Genomic DNA, 23,965 nt, shown 5'->3' on the forward strand with positions numbered 1-23,965 from the left:
GAAAGGATGATGGGAATATATAAGGGAACAGTGAAGAACTGACGAGCAAGTAAATCTTAGGTAGGAACTAAGGAGCTGCCATGATCTCACTGGGAGGAGTTTATGAAGTTTTACTCCAGGGTGCTGGCAGTCCACTGCCCTCCAAACTCTCTCCCAACAAAATGTTAAATTCCCATTCAGAGAGGGTTGCAAGATTCCTGTTTACAAAGGTGTGTACCCTGTGTCAATCATGATAAGGAAATGTGATCACAAAAACAAAGATGTGATCACCAGGGTCCATTGCAAACATGGGAAATTGTTCCCAGAAAAGGGAAACGGATGTGAGGCAAGCTGCTGCTGTAGCAGTGTGAACTGCAACACAGCAGTGGCATAAGTGCCAATGGCAGAGTGGAGCAGGTGCCATTACAGGCTCCGGTAATGTTAGAAGTGCAAGAGAGCCAAGATCTAGAGGCAGAATTTGTGACAGGGCTGTACTTGCACTGCATCTACCTATCACACCCAGATGCTTATCTGCATGGCAAAGTGTTGGAGGAGGCTTGGGAGGCAAGTTAGGGCATTAATAACCAGCAGATATCTATACCCACTGTGTACACAATGCCACTCAGTTGACGTGTCCCAGTCCACTATACATCTGAGGGTCTCTGTCTCTGGGTTTCAATAAGAAAATAGCAAGGTCAAACTACAAGTGTGTTTCATAGCTAGCTTTGGAAGCACTTTTCAGTCCATTCTACATGAGTTATTTATTGACAAAAGTTAGGGAATTCATCCTGACTGTAGGAAACAAATGTGGACCCCTCATTTATTTTTCCCTGCTGACAAATGAAGACACTTCTGGAAACATACATTCAGAATTTGACATAGCTTGTATGAAATGCACAAAGTTCTAAACTATTCTCTGCAGCAGGTGTGGTAGGAAGACACTACTGCATTTCAAACAGCAACAACAAAAAAAATGCAAGAAAAGGCCAGTCTCTATACTTTATTCCCAATATATGAAGTCCACTGTCATTCCTAATACCTAATTCAAATTCTAAAAAATTACTAGTAAATTCTATATTGCCAAATGCATTGGTATAATAGAATAAATAAAATCAATGCAACCCAGGCTCTTCCAACTCTGGCCTGGCCCACTTACTTAAGTGGTCTGCACTTTACTCTTGTTACTACTTACCTAGAAAGGCTCATATGAAGATTAAAGAAGATAGGAGACAGCCTGGCATACAGTAGGCACACAGTAAATGGTATTTCATTACCATTATTATCCTGTGGTTTCTCACCATCCAAAGACCTTGCTTCCCTTCTTTAATGCAATGTTTCCCTGGACTTTTCTCCTCCAAAAGCATTCTAGCTCACCTGGTCTTCTGCAACATGTATGTGCTTTGCATTGTGTATCTACCCTTTGGAACATTATGATTCTCTACTGTTACATGCCAACTTTATGGCTTCAATTAGTATACATTTCTTCAACTAACATCTCCCAGGTTCCTATTATACTCCAAGTAGAATGTGAACAGTAAAATCCAAACGCTTGATTTAGGCAGCAAGAGGCTTATTAATTCAAGACTATCACTATTAATACGTCATTACTATCTGAATCCAAATTCTAGCACCTGTGCAAAAAAAGGAGATTAATATTTCAGCAAAGAGTTTATTCATTCATTTGTAAATCTTCTGAGAAACCAAAACATCTTGCATATTTTCTGTTCCAACCTCAATATACATTATTTGGAGAAGGCCGATCACACCTATAGTTTCAGTAACACTGCCTACTTCCTGTGCTTCAAAATTACCAGAGAGCCAGCCAGGTGCTAGTGGTTCACATCAGTAATTACAGCTACTTGGAAGACTGAGGATTGAGGTTCAAGGACAGCCTGGACACTAAAGTTTGTGAGATCCTGTCATAAAAATAACCAGAAAAAAAAAAACAGACTGGAGTCATATCTGAAGTGGTAGAGTGCCAACCCAGCAAAGATGAAACCCTGAGATCAAACTTTAGTATCATAAAAAAATAATAAAAGCGATTAAAAAGCAGCACAGCAGACCCTTTTTTTTTTTCAAGGAACTATTGTGGCATATATACACAAATTCTATTGGGCCATTAAAAAAGAATTGAGTCCTATAATTTGCGAAAACATGAATGGAATTGAAGATCATTATGTTCATTGAAATAAGTCAGGCAGAGAAGTGTTGCACTGTCTCACTCACAGGTGAAGTCTAGAACAGTCGAGCCTATAGTAATTGAGAGAATGGCCCAAGAGATCTAACAGAGTGAGGGAGATACACAGACAGGTTGCTCAGTGGACACTAAGTTACAAATAGGCAGGAATAAGTTGTTTTAAAGTAGCATGGCACCAGTGGCTCACACCTGTAACCCTAACTACTCAAGAGACTGAGATCTGAGGGTCATGGTTCAAATCTAGCAGCCCCGGCCAGAAAGACCACAGGACTCTACCTCCAATTGTGATTGAGTGCTAGCTGTAAGCGAAGAGTTCAGGACAGCGCCCAGCCACGTGAATCCAAACCTCACAACTGACAAGAAAAAAAAAAAAAAAAGGAGTTTTAAGGTACACAACAAGGTCACTACAGATAACTGTACTGAGCATTTCAAAATGCTGGAGGAGGAAGAAAAGGATGGTTGAAAGTCTCAACCATAAAGAAATGATAAATGAGCCGGGCACAGTGGCTCACGCTGGTAATCCTAGCTACTCAGGAGGTTGAGATCTGAGGACCACGGTTCAAAGCCAGCCCAGGCACTAAAGTCTGGAGATGCTTATCTCCAATTAACCACTAGAAAACCAGAAGTGGTGCTGTGGCTCAAGGGATAGGGTGGTAGCTTTGAGCTACAGAGCTCAGGGATAGCAAATGTAAAATAAGTGGTCAGAGATTAAATAGGTCAAGAGCAAAGAGCTTAACTATCACAAACTGCAAATTACACTATGGAGCACTTCTTAGAAATTATTCAGAAAGCAACAGACTTCTGTGGCCACAGAGCATTTATTTAATCAAATAAAGCACAGCCACTCAGTATGCAAACACAGCCTCTACCCATCCCTTTCAATTGCCTATTCTACCAATAAACACTGCTTCTTTCTTTCAAAAACTGAATCTAATTGAACGAACCAATTAGTTCTTGCTTACAGTATTTACCCACTTTTAATTAGTGTACCTGTGCCCATCCTAAGCAGTAGATAAGTCTGCTCTCCCTAGAATTCAAATTTAAAAACCATCTTAAGAAGAGTTGTTTATATAATTCCAAAAAATTCTTATTAAAGAAAATTCCTGAATACCACCAAAAAAAAAAAAAAGAATCTTTCAACTACCTAAAAATAAAAAGTTTCTGTACAGATAAAAACATAGTCGCAAAAGTAGAGACAGCCAACCAACTGGGAAAAGATATTCACCAATAATACATCTGACAAATGCTTAATATCCAATATCTACAGGCAACTCAAGAAATTAATCCCCCCCAAACCCAATAAACCATTCACTAAATGGGCAAGGGAACTAAAAAGAGATTTATCAGAAGAAGAAATTAAAATGGCAGAAAAGCATATGAGAAAATGTTCATCATCTATGGTCATAAAGGAAATGCAAATAAAAACAACCCTAAGATACCACCTTAACCCAACAAGAATGGCCAAGATTTTGACAAAAACAGTTGCTGGCGGGGTTATGGAGAAAAAGGAACCCTACTACACTGCTAGTGGGAATGCAGACTAGTTCAGTCACTCTGGAAAGCAGTATGGAGGTTTCTTAAAGAACTGAAAATAGACCTTCCCTATGATCCCGCCATACCACTTCTGGGCATCTACCCTGAACATCATAACCCAAGATATGATAAGGACACCTGCTCAGCTATGTTCATCTCTGCACTATTCACAATAGCCAGGCGATGGAAACAATCCAGATGCTCTACTGCAGATGAATGGATACAGAAAATGTGGTATATCTACACAATGGAATTCTACATAGCCAACAGACAAGATAAAATAATGGCATTCGCAGGGAAGTGGATGAATCTAGAGCGAATCATGTTGAGTGAGACAAGTCAAGACCTAAGGAACAAAAGGCGCATGGTATCCTTAATATGTGGCTATTAAATCCAAAGAGTACAAAAGCGAGGACTCAATATCTGCATACCCAATGCTATGGACATGGCAATGAAAATATAAACATAACTATATAGATATAAAAACCTATGACTCTATAGACATAATGTTTCATTTCATAAACTAATATGTTTCTATGACATACAAACCCTTAGCCTAATTTTGATTAAGTTCTAAATACTAAATCCCAGTGATTGTAAACAGAGATTCCCTTCTTGAACACTCGTTTGTTAAATTTGTCATTTAAAATATGATGTAAAAATCAACGTTAATAAATTCTTTTTAAAAAAAAGACAAAGACACTCCACAGAGTACAAGAGCGAGGACTGAATATTTGCATACCCAAAGCTATGGAAATGGTAATGGAAATATAAACATAACAATATAGACATAAAAACCTATGACTCTATAGACATAATGTTTTATTTCATAAATTAATATGTATCAATGATATACAAACCCTTAGCCTAATTTTAATTAAGTTCTAAAGACTAAGTGCCAGTGATTGTATATACAGATTTCCTCCTTGAATACCTGTTTGTTAAACATGTCATTTGAAATATGATGTAAAAATCAATGTTAATAAATTCTTTAATAAAAAACTTGAAAAAAAGAAAAAAAAGAATCTTTCAGAACCAGCTAATATAAATCAAATGTTCTCCTTAGAACAAACCATATCCCAAACAAAAATCATACCCCACAAGTTATAAGTAGTCCCGATATTATTTCTGCCAAGCCCTCATTCAAGCTGTGTTTCTCATGACGTCCTCTCAAAGCAGAACGGGTACAGAGTTGATTTCTCTTCCTCCGCCTGCCTCACACCAACATCTTTTCCCCAGCCACTACCACGCTTGGGGGTTTGTTTGTTGGGTTGGTGGTGGAGCATGTACTCAGGTACTCAGGGTCTGGGCACTTTCCCTGAGCTCTTTTTGCTCAAGTGCGCTACCGCTTTTTTTTTTTTTTAACCAGTCCTGGGCTTGAGCTCAGGGCTTGAGCACTGTCCTTGGACTTTCTCAAGGCTGGGAGCTCTACCACTGAAGCTCAGCACCACTTCTGGCCTTTTCTATGTATGTAGTACCGAGGAATCGAACCTGGGTCTTTGTGCATGCCAGGCAAGCACTCTACCACTAGGCCAAACTCCCAGCCCAGTACCCTACCACATTTTTTTTTTTTTTTTTGCCAGTCCTGGGCTTGTGCTCAGGGCTGAGCACTGTCCTTGAGATTTCTCAAGGTTAGAGCTCTACCACTTGAGGCTCAGCACCACTTCTGGCTTTTCTCTATGTATGTGGTACCAAGGAATTGAACCCGGGTCTTCGTACATGCTAGGCAAACACTCTACCACTATGCCAAACTCCCAGCCCCCCAGTACCCTACCACTTTTACCCACCGCTCCATTTCCAGTTTTTGAGTGGTTAATTGGAGATAAGGGGCTCATGAGGACTTTTCAGCCTGGGATGGCTTCGACCTGTGATCCTTGGATCTCAGCCTCCTCAATAGCATTACAGGCGTGAGCTACCAGCACCTAGCTCCAACTGTTACCCCTTTAAGTCTACCCTTACTGTTTCCTTCAGTGGAAACAAAAGTTAGTAGCTCTTTTGTAACCACCCTCCATTAGTTATTTATTGCTCTTTCTAAGTATAAGTGATAGGACCAACACTATATTCTTTCTCCATTGCTGGTTCTGGTATTTAACATAGCTATGTCTCAATGCCTCCTTATGACAGAAATGTATTTTTTCAAGCAACCAAGACTCTTATCTAACATCTCATTAAAATTCTTCCTGATGAGAAGAAAGGTTTGAATTTGTATCAAATTTAAAGTAAAATTTCCCTTTCATATTTGTTAACTGATTAAGAAAAGTAAACTATGTGTCCAAATCCAAGAATGTGAGGTCTTTGAAAAATGCTGTTAACTTGGAGTTTTGCAAACAAGTAATTTCTTTTTTCAGGAGCAACCAAAATACAGCATGTTAATCATGTTAAATCTACAGAAAGAAACTCTTAGTAATTAAAATTTCTCAACAATTCAACTAGAAAATTTGTGGCAAATCTTCTGAAAGCCTTTAAGTAAGATAGAGTCCTCTACCAAGATAGGTTTTAAGTTTGACAAAGAGATGAAGGGTCTGAAGCACCTAAACCCCCAAAGTTTCTTTCCAATTCTAGCTCTGTCAATGTTTCTCAAAGGTCGATAGTCACTTTGTCCCTCAAAAAAAAAAAACATACCTTGATCCTTCTCCCACTCATCTAAATGGCAGAGAGGGAGATGTACTATTTTATTGGTCACCAGTTACTCTCCTGAAAACTGTATCCACTATGATCACTCTAAACACTAAGGTAGCCTCTGAGTTCAAAACTCCTTTCAGTGGCTATGTCTATTTAATCAAGCAATCCTGAACCAAGTCTTTAAACAAATGAACTCCTCCCTTCAAACTCAGAAGTATTGAATGGAAGGAAGAGGGGTAGTAGTGGGGAGGGAAGGAGAGAAGGAAGGAGAGGGGAAAGAGGGGGTAAGGGAGGGAAGGGAAAAAGAAAGAGAAAGAAGAGAGATTCTTAGGGGTCCTGAGTTTGACCTAGTGGTAGAGTGCTTGCCTGCATGCATGAAGACCAAGGTTTGACTCCTTGGTACCACCTCCATAGAAAAAGCCAGAAGAGGTGCTGTGGCTCTAGTCGTAGAACTTTCCAAGGACCAGGCTCGGGCCCCTGAGTTCATACCCCAGGATTGGCCCCCCCCAAAAAAAAAAAAGAACCTCAGTGTTTTGAGTGTTTTGTTTTGTTTTTTAACTTCTCCCTTGTGTAACTGAAAGACAGATGTCGTGATATGTGAGAGAATTAATTTACATCTCAACCATGTTTACTATTTTAATAAAAGCAAGGTAGACACACAGACACCCTAACATCTTTTTGTATTTTGAGACATAATTAATTGGTTAACATTTCCTCCAAATGGGAGGGAAAAATGAGGTTGGCACATTAGCACTTAATTTTAATAAAAATACTTTTAAAACATTTTGAAATGCCCTATTGCTCTCTTTAAGTTACTGAGAGCTCATTTCTCCACACTTTAAGATCTTAAGTCTGGGGGGTTTTTTGTTGTTCTTTTCTTTTTTTTTTTTTAATGTCAATCATGGGGCTTGAACTCAGGGCCTAGATGCTGTCCCTGAGCTTTTCTGCTCAAGGCTAACTCTTTACCACTTTGAGCTACAGCTCAGCTTCCAGTTTTCTGAGGATTAATTGGAGATAAGAGACTCACAGACTTTCCTGCCCAAGGTGGCTTAGAACTAAACCATGATCCTCAGATCTCAGCCCCCTGAGTAGTGGCCTGAGCCACTGGCACCCAGCTTAAGTCTATTTTTGGTTTGGCTCAGCCTGGGCACTGTAGTTTTTGCTCAAGACAGGCATTCTACCACTTGAGCCACAGTGCTACTACTACTGGCTTTTTCTGTGATTAACTGGAAATAAGAGTCTCATGACTTTCTTTCCTAGACAGGCTTCAAACCTGGATGCTCAGATCTTAGCCTGAGTAGCTAGGATTACAGGCATGAGCCCAGCTTAAGCCTGTTTTCAAAATCTGTCAGAAATGGTTTTCTAGAAAGTACACCACAGCCTTTAGCCCATTCCAATAGACTTCCAAATGCCATGATTGCGCTGAGCGAAAATTGTTCACTAAAATATATCCCCAAAAGTCATTCAGATATTTTATAGTCACAGATCTTTCTAGAACAGTGGAAGTGGCACCTCATTATAGTTTCACCTCAGGCTGGAACTGAAATCCTCCTCTTTTACAGATATGTGCCAACATGTTTGCCTACAGCCAAAGATTTAATTTTAATTTCTTTATCTTAGTAGTCAGCAACTACTGAAGAAATACTATACCTACAAATGTAAATTGTTAAGAAACTTCAGGAGAAAGGAAACTGATTTATTAGGAAACTGATTTACTACTAAATCACAATATTACTTAGGAATTAAAAACACTCAAACCCCAAAGCACTTCTAAATCTGTAGACTCATTTTTTCTTTTCTTTCTCTTTTTTTTTTTTTTCTGGTACTGGTCATATGACTGGTTTTCTCTTCCTTTTTTATTTTTTTTATTGAGAGAGAGAATGAGAGCGAATGAGTGAGTGTCAGTGTGTGTGTTTGTGTGTCCCCATGGGTTTGAATTCAGCTCACTGTTAAGTTTTTTTGCTCAAGGCTAGCTACTGCTCTACCACTTGAGCCTTAGCTCCACTTCTGGCTCTTCTGGTGGTTAGTAAGAGTCTTGAGGGCTTTTCTGCGCAAGCTGTCAATAAAATATGACTTTTCAGATCTCAGCCCTAACAGGCATGAGCCACTGGCTCCCAGCTTTAACTTCCTTTTTTCTCTTGGAAAAGAAAAAAAAATCATGCCTTGGGGCTGGGAGTTTGGCCTAGTGGTAGCGTGCTCACCTAGCATGCACGAATCCCTGGGTTTGATTCCCCAGAACCACATACACAGAAAAAGCTGGAAGTGGTGCTATGGCTCAAGTGGCAGAGTGCTATCATTGAGCAAAAAGTTTCCAAGGACAGAGCCCAGGCCCTGAGTTCAAGCCCCGGGACTGGCAAAAAAAAAATCATACCTCAATCATTCACTTGTCATTTTCTTTTATTTTTTTCACTTGTCATTTTCTAACACTCACTGTTAAATTCATCTGTCACATTCCATACCACCAATTTCTCTTGTTAGCTACTGACACTGCTAGGAAAACAACAAATTCTTCCACTACTTACAATGAGTTGATTCTTATCACACCTTCTCTCATCCCATGATTTCTTAAAAAGCAAAGAACACAACTTTTGAATTGCTGCAAATTATAAAGATCAAGTATTTGTATTTTCATCCTTTCCTCCCATGGTCTCTGTCTCATCATGACCTGGTGAAATGCTTTATTTTGCTTAAGAAACATAAACAAGCCAGGTGAGGTGGATCATGCCTGTAATCCTAGCTACTCAGGAGGCTGAGATCTGAGGATCACAGTTCAAAGCCGGCCTGGGCACTAAAGACAGTGAGACTCTTATGTCCAATTAATCACTAGAAAATGGGAAGTGGGGCGGTGGCTCAAGGGGTACGGTGGTAGCCTTGAGCTGAAGAGCTCAGGGACAGTGCCCAGACCCAGAGTTCAAGCCTCATGACCCACAAAAAAAAAAAAAAAAGAAAAAGAAACACAAACAGCCCCACCCATCACAGCTACTGATCTGAGAACTTGACAGCTATTGATATTAAAGTCAAATTAAGAGCCCCATCCTATCAAGTCACACTCCTGCTAAAAGGAACAAAGTACTTAAAAATAATAATTTTTTTCAGCTCTGAAGATTTCTAAATATTAAAGCCAATTTTAAAAACCTACAGCACTGCTTCAGCAACCATTAATCTTGCATCTTGTTTAACCCACCTTTAAGAACACATTGCAGCAGCATAGCCAGTGCAGACAATTGGAAGGTTAATCATTAAAAAAAAAAAAAACAAAAAAAAAAACCTGTCTTGAATTCAGAACTTTTTCAAATATTTTAAGAACTGCCTGAACTTGGTCAGTGTAGAGACTCATTCATCACAACCCTTTCCCACCAGGTTCAACAAGGCCCCGTGTGTCCACGGGATGTGCTCAGCTAAAGGGACCAACGTGGAGCGTGGGCTGGGGACTCGACACCCGGAGAGGAGGAAGAGGTCAATGCTTTCGAGGCACAGGGCCGGGCTGGGCTGGCGGCTCGACGTCTGGCGGGGTGGCAGGAAGCGTCTAGGGTGCGAGTCCCCCCGGCACCACCTCCTAACTTCGAGTCCTTCGACCCAGCCCACGAGGGGTTTTCCTAACAGGGCTGAGGAGGAGAGTCTCCGCTCGGAGGGGGGAGGCGGGGCGGGGCACCCCCGGGAGCCCCTCGAGGGGGATCGCCCGGATCACACGCCGAGCGGTCCGCACTTCAGGCGGGATCGGGTGGGGGGAGGGAGGGCTCGGAGTCGAGCCCCAACCCCAGGGTGGGGGTAGGGGAGGAGGCGGGCAGGGGAGGACGACCTTCAGGCACGCAGAGATGGGGAGCTCAGCGCCGCCTGGAGCTCCCGGACTCCGGTGGGAGGCCGGGCCGGCGTGGGGACACCGCGGCCGCCCGCCACACCTGAGCCGCGCCCAGCGGGCGGACGGTCACCGCGACCCCGTCCCGCCCGGCCACTCCTTCTGCCGGCCCGCACGACTGCCCCGGCCCGGCCCGAGCGCCCAGCTCGCGGGGTCCCGACCCCCCCCACCCCACCCCGGCCCGGCCCGGCCCGGCCGGCTTGGGCTCCGCTCCACGGTCCCCACGTACCTGGCCGGCGGCGGCGGCAGCGGTGGTGGTGGCGGCGGCGCAGCTCCTCACGTACCCGTTCGGCACTTCCCCGTTCGCCACGCAGCCGTTCGCCCGCACCGGGCGGCGGCAGCAGCAGCCTCCGGGCTCCGGCCGCATCGTCCCCGGTAGCACCAGGCGCAAGGCAAAGGAGGCTCCGTTGGCGGCGGCGGCGCCAAGTCCAGCTTCGCTCCGCACCGCACCCACCTCCCCGAAACCGGAAATGGCTGCAGCGCGGTGGCCAATTCCCGGTCGGGCCGTCACATGGGGGCGGGGCCCGCTGGAGAGGATGTGGCTCGCCCAAGGCCCCGCCGGCGAAGGGGGGACACGGGGCGGGGCCGGAGCGGAGGGGGCGTGGCCATGGCGGAGGGGGCGAGCGCCCCTTCGCTTCTGACCAATCCGGAGGAGGAGAAGGCGGGCTCCTTCAGGCTATTCCCAGCCAATCACGGACGAGAGAAAAGCAGCTTGCAGGTGTGGAGTGGGCTTCTGGGCTTAAAATCTGGGAATTTACTGGAAATCCAAGGCAGGTCATCAATAGGGCTTTGGTGCTTAGGGGTTCAGACTGCAGAGGAGGCGGGGTCCAGAAAGAAGTAGCCAATTAGAGTGTGGCATGAAATGAGCCTCAATCTTAGAGCGGGGTTTGGCAAGTTCTAGGATTGAATCCTAGCCTAACACAAGGCATCTCCTTTACTTTCTTGGCAAATTCCTCTGGGTGTTAATAGACAGTTTCTCACTACTCTTCAGGATGCCCCACATATCAACAGATTTCCTAATAATTCACATGTCTCATAATGCGTGTGCATCACATTTTTTCCTGTCACGGGTTTTCATACAATTTCCTTTAAAGATTTTTGCCCTGAAAGTCAGGAAGCCTGATTTCAACTCTGGTGAAAACTGGAAGCTTAAACTTGAGGATTTAACCTTTTTAGGAACCAAATTATTTACAATGAAATTAGTAGTTCCTGTTTCATACACTCATTGCAAGAATTATATTAGTAAGCATTGTACATCTGTCAAAATACCAGGCCCATAATAAATGTCATTTATTTATAATAATATATGTTAAGTATTTAATAGCATTGTTGTCTTTGTTCTTTTCATCCTGTCTTCCCAAAGAGATTAGAGAGAAAGGGAACTGGGATACATTACAGCAAGAAACTTTTGGCTACCTATGATGAATTTATGGCCATTATTAAGAGCATGGAATCTGGAGTCAGTCTGGGTTTGAATCCTGGTTGCCTCAATTACGAGCTGAGTGAACTATATGTGTCTTCCTCAGTTCAGTGGGGGATAATAATAGTTGTCATGAGGATCTAATGAGTTAATGCATGTAATGTATTTTGTACAGGACCTAGCAATTAGTAAGCATTTATTAAGTGTTGGTTATTATTAATTACCCAATAGGCCTCTGAGAATCCCTGCATTTTCTTTTTACTGTCTTGGAGCTTTAGAAATGGGCAGGTGGTCAAAGTATCAATTTCCCACAATTTAGGAGCTGATCAGTCTAATAGATGGTGAGGATGCATACTCTCTTTGAGTCAACAAACATTAGGATCCCAACATGCACAAGTCAAATTTGTATAGAGGAAGTTTTCAGAGCAGGAATCTGGCTGAAAGCAAGGCTAAGGGATTTAATTGAATTAAGCTTACCTGATGGGTGATGAATTGAAAAGGTTTTAAGAAGAGAAAAGGTTTTAAAATAAGGTAGCTCCTGAAAAAGAGCAAGACTTGGAGAACTTGAGCTAAGAAGGAATTGGAGAGAATTCTTGGGGGTTAAGAGAGGGCAACTTGAAGAAGCTCTGGAAAGAGCAAAACCTGAGTAAGTGCCTGGGACAAGGAAATGTTGCTGGTCTTTTGTTGTTAGGCAACCTCTCCCTAATAAGGACAGGACAAGAGTCCTTTATCTTGTTCTGCCACTTACTCACTATGTGTGGTCTTGAACAACTCATGAAAACGCAGATCTGATTTCTTCACTCACTTTATGAAGTTAATACCTACACTACTTAAACTACAATGTTACTGAGGGCATTGATGATATAATCCACAAACAAGCTGATTACTCCATATACCATTGCTAAATCCCCAAAGGAAAAAAAAGAAAAAAGGATGGCACTGTAGGAAACACCCCAGTTTCTAGGAAAACAGCTCCTTCCAGATACACAGACTGGTTCATCACCATTCAGCAGAGTTCATATGCAAAATTTTAAGCTTAGCACCAAAAATACAACTTTCCTCTTCCTACAACAGAACCTTTTTCTTTTTTTTCTTATTTTCTTTATTTTTTTTTATTTTTTTTATTTTTTTGCCAGTCCTGGGCTTGAGCTCAGGGCCTGAGCACTGTCCTTGGATCTTCTCAAGACCAGAGCTCTACCACTTGATCCTCAGCACCACTTCTGGCTTTTTTCTATATATGTGGTACCAAGGAATCGAACCCGGGTCTTCGTGCATGCTAGGCAAGCACTTTAACCACTAGGCCAAACTCCCGGCCCTTTTTTTCTTATTTTCTTTCTTTATTGCTAGTCCTGGGGCTTGAACTCAGGGCCTGAGCACTGTCATTGGGCTTTCTTCAAGATTAGTGCTCTACCACTGGAGCCACAGCACCACTTCCAGCTTTTTCTGTATATGTGATACCAAGGAATTGAACCTGGGTCTTCCTGCATGCTAGGCAAGCACTCTACCACTAGGCCAAACTCCGGGCCCCATATGGAAGCCTTTTTCTTTTTGCTAGTCCTGGGGCTTGAACTCAGGGCCTGAGCACTGTCCTTGGGCTTTTGTTTCCTCGAGGCTAGTGGTCTGCCACTTGAGCTACAACGCTACTTCCAGCCTTTTTTCTGTGTATGTGGTACCAAGGAATCCAACCCAGGTCTTTTTGCATGCTATACAAGCACTTTACCACTAGGCCAGACTCCTGGACTACCACCAACGTCTCCTTCTCCTCCTCCTCCTCTTCCTTCTTCTCCTCCTCCTCCTCCTCCTCCTTCTCCTTTTTCATCTTCTTCCTCTTCTTCTTTTTGTCAGTCATGGGGCTTGAACTCTGGGCCTGGGCAGTAGCTCTGAGGAGCTGAAGAGCTCAGTGCTACCTCCCTACTCCTTCCTCCCTCCCTCCCTCCCTCTCTCCCTTCCTTCCTTCCTTTTCCTTCCTTCCTTCTTTTCTTCCTTTCTTCCTTATTCTTTCTTTCTTTCTTTCTTTCTTTCTTTCTTTCTTTCTTTCTTTCTTTCTTTCTTTCCCTTCCTTCCTTTCTTCCTTCCTCCCTTCCTTATTCTTTCTTCTTTGTTTCTGTGTGTTTTTTGTGTGTGTGCCTTCCCTGTGGGGGTCTGGGTACTGTCCCCGAGCTTCTTAGCTCAAGACTAGCATTCTACCACTTACTTGAGCCACAGTTCCACTCCTGGCCTTGTGGTGGCTCATTGAGGATAGGAATCTCAAGGATTTTCCAGCTTGGGCTGACTTTGAATTGCAGTCCTCAGATCTTAGCCTCCTAAGTACCTAGGATTACAAGTATAAGGCGCCAGTGCCTGGTGTGAGACCATTTTCCATGGTAATATTTGCACTTACTGAACTAGACAGGCCCTAGAACGGCTCAATGTTGCATCAGTATTGGGAGGGCTGAGCTATTTAAAGGAACCCGTGTATGTAAACACAAAGCTGCAAGAGGCATGATGGCACCTGATCACACACCTATCAGGTTGCCTGCTGAGTATCTAGTAGAGTAATTCTAACTAATAAGACATTTGCAATAAGTGTTCTGAGGTAAGACAAACTAACACCCCAGGAATGGGCAAGAGCTTGTGCTTCAACGGCAAGTTTCTTCCCTGGTGTTTCCTTTACTCTAGGAACTTCCTACCCAAATGTCACACCTCACACTGCCACTCTGAATTTCCTGCGGGCATTCGTTCAGCTAAGTGCTGCAATCATCTGAGGGTTCAACTTCCGGAAGCGGACTTTTGCTTCTGGCTCTCGGAAGGAGAAAGGGGGGGAATATCGATAATGATTGTGGCTGCTGTGGTGGTGCTAGTCAGGATCGCAGTGGCAAATTTTGAAATGGAATTCAAACGAGATTAGTTGTCTTGGCTCATACAACCAAAACAACCAAGGGTAGATCTGACTGGATTCAAGTGTTCAAACGGTGTCAGAGCAATATGTCTCCATCCTGGCTTTGGTGTCCCTCCTTTGAGATTTATGTTCAGATTGACTCTTACCATGTGGTGACTTAGCTGGTGACAGGCAAGCTTCTATACAAGTATTTTTGGAACCTCAGCCAAAAGACTGATGTGTAGCTCAGTGTCTAGAGCTCTTGGCTAGCATGTAGAAAATCCTGGATTCAATCTTCAGCACTATAAAAACAAAACAGAGAAAACAAACTTAAAAAAAAAAATCTGAGGGCTGGGAGTGTGGCCTAGTGGTAGAGTACTTTCTTAGCATGCAGGAAGTCCCTGGTTCAATTCCTCAGTATCACATACACAGAAAAAGCCAGAAGTGGCCAGGAGTTTGGCCTAGTGCTTGCCTAGCATGCACAAAAATGTGAGTTCAATTCCTTGGTACCACATACATAGAAAAGCTGGAAGTGGTGTTGTGGCTCAAGTGGTAGAACACTAGCCTTGAGAAAAGCCCAGTGACAGTGCTCAGGCCCTGAGATCAGTCCCTAGGACTGGCAAAAAAAAAAAAAAAAAGCTAGAATTGGTGCTGAGGCTCAAGTGGTAGAGCACTAGCCTTAAGAAAGCCCAAGGACAGTGGTCAGGCCCTGAGTTTAAGCCCCAGAACTGGAGGAAAAAAAATTGGAGCTCAGCAATAGTACATCCTTTTTTCAGTCTTTGATATCCCTACATAGACTTCCTCCCTTTGGCCTGGCTTGGGTAATATACCTAAAGGTAAATCGGTTGATCAGACTTGAATCTTATGCCACTCCTTCAATTGGAGCCAATGGTTTCCCAATTGGAGGAGATAAATGCTGTTACCAGAAAAAAAAAATGATCCTGGGAAAGGCATAAGCAACAGAGGGTCATTATTCTAATCATGTTAGATATGAGAATATGGTAAGAAGCAGGAGGTAGGGATGCCTAAGATACTTTTCACTTTTTCAGGACACAACAGAAAATACTGATACAGCCTCTTCCTCAAATCTGACCTCCAAAATTTATTTCCACATTAATTTCTACTTATGGAAATTATGTTTGTTTATTAACTGAATAATGTGATTAACACTGTATCATCTTCCTCTTCAACAAATCATCATCCTAAAGCAATGAATAAAAAAACCATGTGTGTACGGGCCAGGAGTTTAGCTTAGTGGTAGAGTGCTTGCCTAGCACGCACAGAGACCTGGGTTCGATTCCTCGGTACCACATACATAGAAAAAAGCCGGACGTGGTGCTGAGGCTCAAGTGGTAGAATGCTATCCTTGAGAAAGTCCAAGGACAGTGCTCAGGCCCTGAGCCCAAGCCCACGACTGGCAAAAAACAACAACAACAACAACAACAACAACAACAAAAAACCATGTGTGAACCTGACGCAGTGGCTCATACCTGTAATCCTAGTTACTCAGAGGCTGAGATCTGAGGATCAAGGTTCAAAGCCAGGCCAGGCACTAAAGACCATGTGACTCTTTTCTCCAATTAATCACTAAAAAATGCGAAGTGGAACTACTCTGGGGTAGTAGCCTTGTGCTGAAGAGCTCAGGGACAACACCCAGGTCCAGAGTTCAAGCCCCATCACCCACAGGAAAACAAAACAGTAGTTCATGCCTATAATTCTAGCTACTCAGGAGGCTGAAATCTGAGGATTGCAGTGAAAAGCTAGGAAAGTCTGCAAGACTTTTTTCTTCAATTAATTACTAAAAAGTTCAAAGTAGAACTTTGGCTGAAGTTCAGGGACAACATCCAGGCCCTGAGTTCAAGCCTAACGACTGGCACCAAAATAAAATAATAACAATAATAATAATAATAATAATAATAGTAAGAAAACAGAGAAGCCACATTCTGAGAGGTCAGATCTTGGAGTCTGTAATATTAGAGTGCTAGCACTCTGCAGGCAGCCACTTGTTACAAAAGGCCTGCAGCCCACAAACACACTTAACACAGACACAGTTAGGAAACAGGCCAGAAAAAGAAGAACAAAAACAATACCAACAAACCAATTCAGCTCCAATAGAGAGCTGAATTGCAATGCCTTGGTGACAGAACAGCCAGGAGATAGAACAGGAACATGGAGACACATGGCATGGCATAATGGCACCTCAGCTGATCCAGATCTAAATAGGGTCAGCTCAGTGGGCAGGATCTCAGGAAACTCCCAGTCCCAGGCACTGGCCTGACAGGTTCAGTAACCTATCAGGCCAATGTCTGTCCCTGTCTCCAGTGATTCAAGTAGGCCCATCACCTAGGGAGGAGTTGGGGGAGCGGGGGGGGGGGGGGGGGGGGAAGGACTTCACCTATCCCCACTATGAAGACAAGATGCTAGATCTTAAATGTACATGAATTTATGTACCAGCAGACCTTTTCCATGTAGGGAAGATAGGCCTCAACCTCCCATAAAGGGTATACTTAAAGACTACTCAGAGACTGGTGATTCAAGCCATTTATGGAGGTTAATTAAGACAGAATCAGAGCATTCTCTATGTGCAAAGCTTTCTTAAGGCTATGACATCTGCATTCCTCTGAAGCAGAGTTCCCCTAGCTCACCTTGAGCTAGGCATGCATTCAATGAATGGCTGCTCTCCCTTCTAGGCTTTCCAGCACTGGGTGGAAAATTCCCTGCACACAGCAAGAGGCATCAGGATGGTTGTAAGCAGTTACTTAGACTCAGCCTCCCTAACTCAGTAATACTCAGGTGTGCACATAGCTGCATAAGACAAAGAAGTCTGATTGCACAAGCTGAGAATTTACTCTCCGAAAGAGTGTAATAATGACAAAGAACTCATAGACAACCATACCAACTCTGAATATGTGATAGTCAATTTTAAATTACAGAGGGGATGGAGCTGTAACCCAGCAGTAAATAAAGCATGTTGAGCATACACAGAGGGCCCTAGCTTCAATCCCCAACACTAAAATAATTTTTAAAATGAGGTAAAAGGGATGGGAGGGAAAAACTGGGAAAGAGTGAGGGAAGGGGTGAAATTGTTCAAAAAGAAAGGTGCTCATTACCTGATTCATGTAAGTAAAAGCCTTTTGTATATCACCTTTATAACAATAATTTTTAAAAATCAAAAAGTAAAATGACATGAATTGTATTATATATGAAATATATCTCAATTTTTTAAAAATATAAATAACACTGAGCCGGGAGTTTGGCCTAGAGTGCTTGCCTAGCATGCACAAAGACCCCGGTTCGATTCCTCAGTACCACATACGTAGAAAAAAGCCAGAAGTGGTGCTGAGGCTCAAGTGGTAAAGCTCTAGCCTTGAGAAAGTCCAAGGACAGTGCTCAGGCCCTGAGCTCAAGCCCAGGACTGGCAAAAAAAAAAAAAAAAAATATATATATATATATATATATATATATATATATATATATAACACATACATTTATTTTCCCTAGTCAACATTGAATAGGCCTTCTGTGGAGTGACAAGAGTTTGCATATTTAGGCACCTGTAACCCTAGCTACTTAGGAATTTCAGATCTGAGGATCCTAGATTGAAGCCAGCCTGGGCTGCAAACTCTGTGAGACTCTTATTTCCATTTAATCACAGGAAAAGCCAGTAGTAGTAGCACTGTGCCTCAAGTGGTAGGGTGCTAGGTGTGAACAAAAGGAGCTCAGGGAAAGCACCCAGGCCCAGAGTTCAAGCCCTAGGACTGGAACAAAAAGGAAAAGAAAAAGTGTAATTTTAAGCAATGCTGCCACTTCTTTTCCATGCCAACTTTGATTCTTCAAATTTTCACCGTCTTCCCCTTCACTCTGTATTTACTTGGCAATGCTTCACTCATGTCCCTGGACAATATAGTTTCATTTAAAATGATCTTTTGAAACGATTCTCCCTGTTCTTAAAAAAAATACCTTTTTTTTTGTTGTTGTTGTTGTTTTTGCCAGTCCTGGGCTTGAACTCAGGGCCTGAGCACTGTCCTTGGACTTTCTCAAGGCTAGAGCTCTACCACTTGAGCCTCAGCACCACTTCGGGCTTTTTTTTTTTCTATGTATGTGGTACTGAGGAGTTGAACCCAGGTCTTCGTGCCACTAGGCCAGACTCCCAGGCCCCCCACCCCTTTTTTTTTTTTTTGCCAGTGCTGAGACTCAAATTCTGGGCCTAGATCTTCTCCCTAAACTCTTTTTTGCTCAAGGCTAGCACTTGACCCCATGAGTCACAGTGCCTCTTCCAGCTTTTTCTGTGATTAATCAGAGATAAGAGTCTCACAGTCTTTCCTGCCCCAAATGGCTTTAAATTCCAATCCCAGAGCTCAGCCTCCTGAGTAGCAAAGATTACTGTTGTGAAACATGGGCACCCAGCTTATTTCCTATCTTATACCATCCTCAACTTTAATCCTTCTGGTGCCTGATATCTAGAGAAGTCATTTGAACCTGTCTTGAAGCGTGTTATTCTGTCGTTTATATTCCCAGGTGACTCCAAAGCCACATGAAAGTCATTCCTAATAAGTGTCTTTAAGTTAAGGTATTAAATCAGGCAATGTGGAGGCTACCAGAGATATCAATGTTATAAGGTGAGAGTTTACAGAATACACAGAAGCCACTCTGCAAGTTCGAATTTTGGAGTCTTTTATTAAAAAGGCCAGTGACTGCACAGCGGACTCCGGCCTCAAAGTCTAGCAGTCGTAAACCACACTCAATACAGTTAAAAAACAGGCCAGAGATGACAGAAACAACAGATACAACACCAACAGACTAATTCAGCTTTGATGGAGAGCTGGATTGGGATGCCATGGTAACTGTAGAAGACTCAAGGCAGGGGACAGAGTCACAGGAAGCTTCCAGTCCCAGGTACTAGACTGACAAGTCTAGCAACCTACCAGCCAAGTGCCCACCCCTGTCTCCAGGGATGCACGCACCACCTATCACCTGGAGGAAGGGTGCTTAACCCCCCCCCCCCCACCAGGAGGAATGTAAAGCTTTCCTGGGCTTTGTTTTCATAAGCAGAGTTCTCCCAGCTCACCTTGGACTACACATCTGTATTTAATGAATAGCCTCTAACCTCTAGGCTTTCCAGCACTGGGTGAAGAATTCTAGCCAGAGGTGCCAGGATCATTGGGAAGCCACCAGCCACCAGCATCTGGGCAGGCATTGGCATGGTTGAGACTCAGTTTCCATACTTAAGGCTCAGCCACCTTACTTCAACAAGACTTAGCAAGGAAAGGAGCTTTCTTGTTCCTACTTCAAGACACTGCTATTCTGCCCTTTCAAAATATAGTGCCTCCTTCTTTTTGTATCCATAACAGCTTCTAAAGTCTAAATAACAACCTTAGAATCACCTCTTATTTCAACCCAAACCCTTTCCCATGCTGACCAAACTCTGTCCCCCCACATCAACCCCCACTCTTCCCTCCTTGGTCAGTATTCCTATGCTTAAAGGTTGACTGTTTCCCAGACCCTAATGCAGTGATTGGATCAGGATCAGAACCAGGAGTGTGGTTGATTCAATCATAGTTCAGTGATTAGAGGAAGGAAACCCATCTGATCTCTTAGAAAGTGTGGTGGGGGGCCAGGATTCTGACCTAGTGGTAGAGTGCCTGCCTAGCATGTATGAAGACCCGTGTTCAATTCCTCAGTGCCACATACATAGAAAAAGCAGGAAGTGGTGCTGTTGGCTGAAGTGGTAGAGCTCCAGCCTTGAGAAAGTCCAGGACAGTGTTCAGGCCCTGAGTTCAAACCCCAGGATGGCAAGAAAAAAAAGTGTGATGGATGAATGCAAGGTTCATATCTGCTGTAAGAAGAAAACTATCTAGGAAAGAAGCTGATGCCAGGAAGAGGGACAGAGTGGCTTAAAGGCTCATGGGATTGATTGGTGCTGTGATAAGACCATGCTTGCCATATGTACTGGACATCTCAATTAGGCCAAGTAAACAACAGCAGAAAACCTCCACGAAACTCCATTTAATCAGGTTAAAGGTGTTGTGTTCCCTCACCCCACCCCTTACCTGCTCCATGGATCTTGACTCCAAGGCCTATGAGCTGTCACTGAACTCTTTTGCTCAAGGCTAGCACTCTACTACTTTGAACCATACACTTCCAGTTTTCTGGTGGTTAATTGGAGTCTCATGGACTTTCCTGTTTGGCTGACTTTGAAACAGCAATCCTCAGATCTCAGCCTCCTGAGTAGCTATAATGTCAGCTATGAGCCACCAGAGCCTAGCCTGAGTTCATGTTTTGAATGTCAATGTCTTTCTGCTTCTTAGTCCTTTCCATTTTGAAATGATGCACCTATTTATAATCATAATCATGGAAAATTGACAACAATACTACTAGTTTGTTTTAATAAGCAAGTCATTATTTTTCATGTTGATAAAAGACAAAAACTACACAATCATTTAATAAGCACACAAAAAGGGCATTTGTTAAAACCTAGAACTTTTTCAGGATAAAAGTTTGCGGTAGTTCAGAATACAACAGAATTTCCTCAACCTGTAATAAGATGTTTACAAAACCTATACAGCTTGAATTATTCTAAGTGGTAAAAAGTTAGTTTTGTTAAAAAGAAAAGTTTCCTTCTAGAGCCAGAAACAAGGCAAGAATGTTAGCTTTCATTACTTCCATTTTAACACTGTACTGGCCTTGTAGGTTCTAATCAGGGAAACTAAAAGAAATAAAAAGCATCCAGATTAGAAGGAAGAACTAAAAACAATTTCTACTCATAGATGATATGATCTTCCCTGGAGACTATGTTAAGGAGTCATGACAGCTACTTTGAAAGCATGAAGCAACAGACTCAAGAATGGCAGTCAATATGTTGAGTGGCCAAGCAATGGAAAGAGCCATGGTCCTTGGTGATGAGGAAAAGCAGAAAAAAATCTGGCTCCAGATTTCTTTAAGAAACAATCTGTTGAGCACTGGTGGCTCATGCCTCTAATCCTAACTGCTTAGGAAACTGAGATTTAAGAATCACAGTTTGAAGCTAGCCTAAACAGAAAAACCTGAGATTCTTATCACCAACTAACCAGCAAAAAGCCAAAATAGAGGTGTGGCTCAAGTGGTAGAGTGCTAACCCTGAACAGAATGGCCAAGTGACAACACCAAGGCCCTTAGTTCAAGCTCCAACTCCAGTGTTGGTACGTACACACGTACACTCACATGTACACACACACATTTCCTAGTGATTTAACTCACTACCATTTAGGTTATCTTTGCTTGTATTCAAGTAGGTACCAGCTGCTATGGACATACAACACATTCACCTTTAGTCTTAAGGATTCAAGGCCAGCTACTTCCAGTGCTCAGGAAGGCTGAGGCAGTAAGACTCTTTTTGAGTCTCTTCTCTCCATCTATTTGAGGATTTGCATCCTTCACCCTTTCTCTAGAGATGAGTTTGCACTAGTTGAATAAACACACATGTGGCAAAACTGCTGGCTTCATTTCCTGCTTCTGAAAGACTAGCTCAGGCTACAGCTAGCACCAAAAGCTCAATTCCAAAGTGCAGAAAAGACTATAGGCCTTATCCAGGTGTGACTCATCAACATCCTGGCCCAGTTAAGAAGGCCATAGGGGAAGGTCATAACTCAGGCTCAGAGTTGGAGAGGGAAGGCCCACAGTGGAAGGTGGTGTGGGCCTTGTGCTGAAAAAAAACAAAAAAGAACTTTTTTTTAGGTGGAGGGGACAGGGTCTTACTGTGTAGTCCCAGGCCAGCCTCTACTTTTGGGGTCTCAGTCCAGCCTACTCCGTGTTGGGATTACAAGTATATGTCACCACCTCTAGAAAATCCTTAGAGAACTAGCAGGTAAGGACTAAGGATGTCTTTAGGCTGTCTATCATATTGAGTGAGATTGAACAACAGGAAGGAACAGTTGAGGTATGCTGGAAAGGGGTAAAAAGCAGACTTTCCATCTGAGAAAGGTATAGATTTCTCTTTTTTTTTTTTTTTGCCAGTCCTGGGGCTTTCTCAAGGATAGCACTCTACCATTTGAGCCACAGCACCACTTCCAGCTTTTTCTGTGTAGGTGGTACTGAGGAATAGAACTTAGGGCTTTTTGCATGCTATGCAAGCACTCTATCATTAAGCTACACTCATGGCCTAAGGTATAGGTTTCTACAGCATGTGGGAAACCCTTAGTGAGGTAAGAGGAGGCAGTTAAGAAACCACTCCATTAATAAGCCGGTATCAACTTCCTAAGGACTTTCCTTGAATGAAGAGTGGGGGGAGGAGGGTAAGGAAGGTAGGAAAGATAAGAACAAAAAAAAATATTGTCCCTGAGAAGACAGAGGCTCAGCCATCCCTACCCGGTCTGCACACCACTAGTCCTCTCCCCTCCTCCCCAAGAGCGAAAACCAGGTCAGCTGGTTTATTTTAGGCTGATGTCCCAAAGAGATTCCTCTGTTTGCCTGTTCCCAGGCGATTGCTGGCTTTCTCTCTTAAAAGTTCACTGAAACAGATGGAGGTCAACCTCAATATGGCTTTCCTGTGAGGATCACCACACTGGAAAGGTGGCCAAGGTGCAGCTGGAGGGTCATCTGGGCCCCATGTGACAGCATCTGTGCAGGGGGAGGGCTTCCCAGAAGGCTGGGTGGGGCTGAGGCCAGCAAGGCAGAAGGGTGGAACTTCCAACCCTGGTTCCTTGACCCCTGCATACTCAGAAGGTCTGGAACAGAGAGCATGCAGAGTCCAGGGACTAACAGGAGGATGTGTTTAGAGAAGCAAAGGAAGGAAGTCAGGAAAGGAAGATATGGGGGGCAGGCCAGTGGAGGGACAAAGGTCACTTCTGGGAATGCACACACACACACATGTAGGCACGCCTGTGCAGTGATATACTTATATTCCCAGGGAAGGAAAGGAACTTTGGCATCTCTGTTTGATCACTAGCTGGTGAAATACTGCCAGTGAGTGGAAAAGCAGGAAGAGCAGAATCCTTGGTCTGGTTAGCAATTACCCATGCTTCTTTGTTGGAGGAAAACTGGTTTTAATGCGCTTTCACCTGGAAGTCAAACAACAATAGGCCAGTTGCTGGTGTCTCACACCTGCAATCAATCCTAGCATCAGCCTTTGAATGAAGAAGCTAGGGGCAGCACTCTCAGGCTCTGAGTTCAAGCTCCAGTATTGGTGCAACTCAACTCATTCCATAGTAAACTGGAGTTTTGAAAAGCAATTTCACTGTCATACCAGAGTTACTGGTAAATTAAAAATTTTAAAAAATGAGGCCCAGAGAGGCTGGATGACTATCATAGCAGTTGGGATTTATTTAAGTGCAGAAGCTCCAGGGTACACTGCACTTAGAGAATTTCACACCCGGGTCTGGAATTTTCAGTAAGACCCTGTAGTCTTTCTAATTAGTGACACATTTACAAGGCGTTCGAATAGATAGATCCATGGAGGAATCACAGCACTTTACCCCAGGTTAGCTCTAAAGTCTAGCTACCAGTTTTCATGCCACATAAAGAAAT

General features: G+C 43.2%; 1 protein-coding gene across 1 annotated transcript in view; it reads right to left on the reverse strand.

The window, feature by feature from the left end:
• Positions 1 to 10,665, reverse strand: part of Sptlc2 (serine palmitoyltransferase long chain base subunit 2) — an 87,906-nt gene extending 77,241 nt beyond the window's left edge. The window contains exon 1 of the mRNA XM_090344608.1: positions 10,417 to 10,665. Within this exon, the coding sequence (XP_090200734.1) occupies positions 10,417 to 10,554 (138 nt within the window). The 5' untranslated portion in view covers positions 10,555 to 10,665. The remainder of the gene's footprint in view (positions 1 to 10,416) is intronic.
• Between the last annotated feature and the right edge of the window lie 13,300 nt (positions 10,666 to 23,965).

The sequence above is a fragment of the Megascapheus bottae genome, chromosome 14 (assembly GCF_031878675.1).
Source record: "Megascapheus bottae isolate mThoBot1 chromosome 14, mThoBot2.hap1, whole genome shotgun sequence".
Taxonomy (NCBI): Eukaryota; Metazoa; Chordata; class Mammalia; order Rodentia; family Geomyidae; genus Megascapheus; species Megascapheus bottae.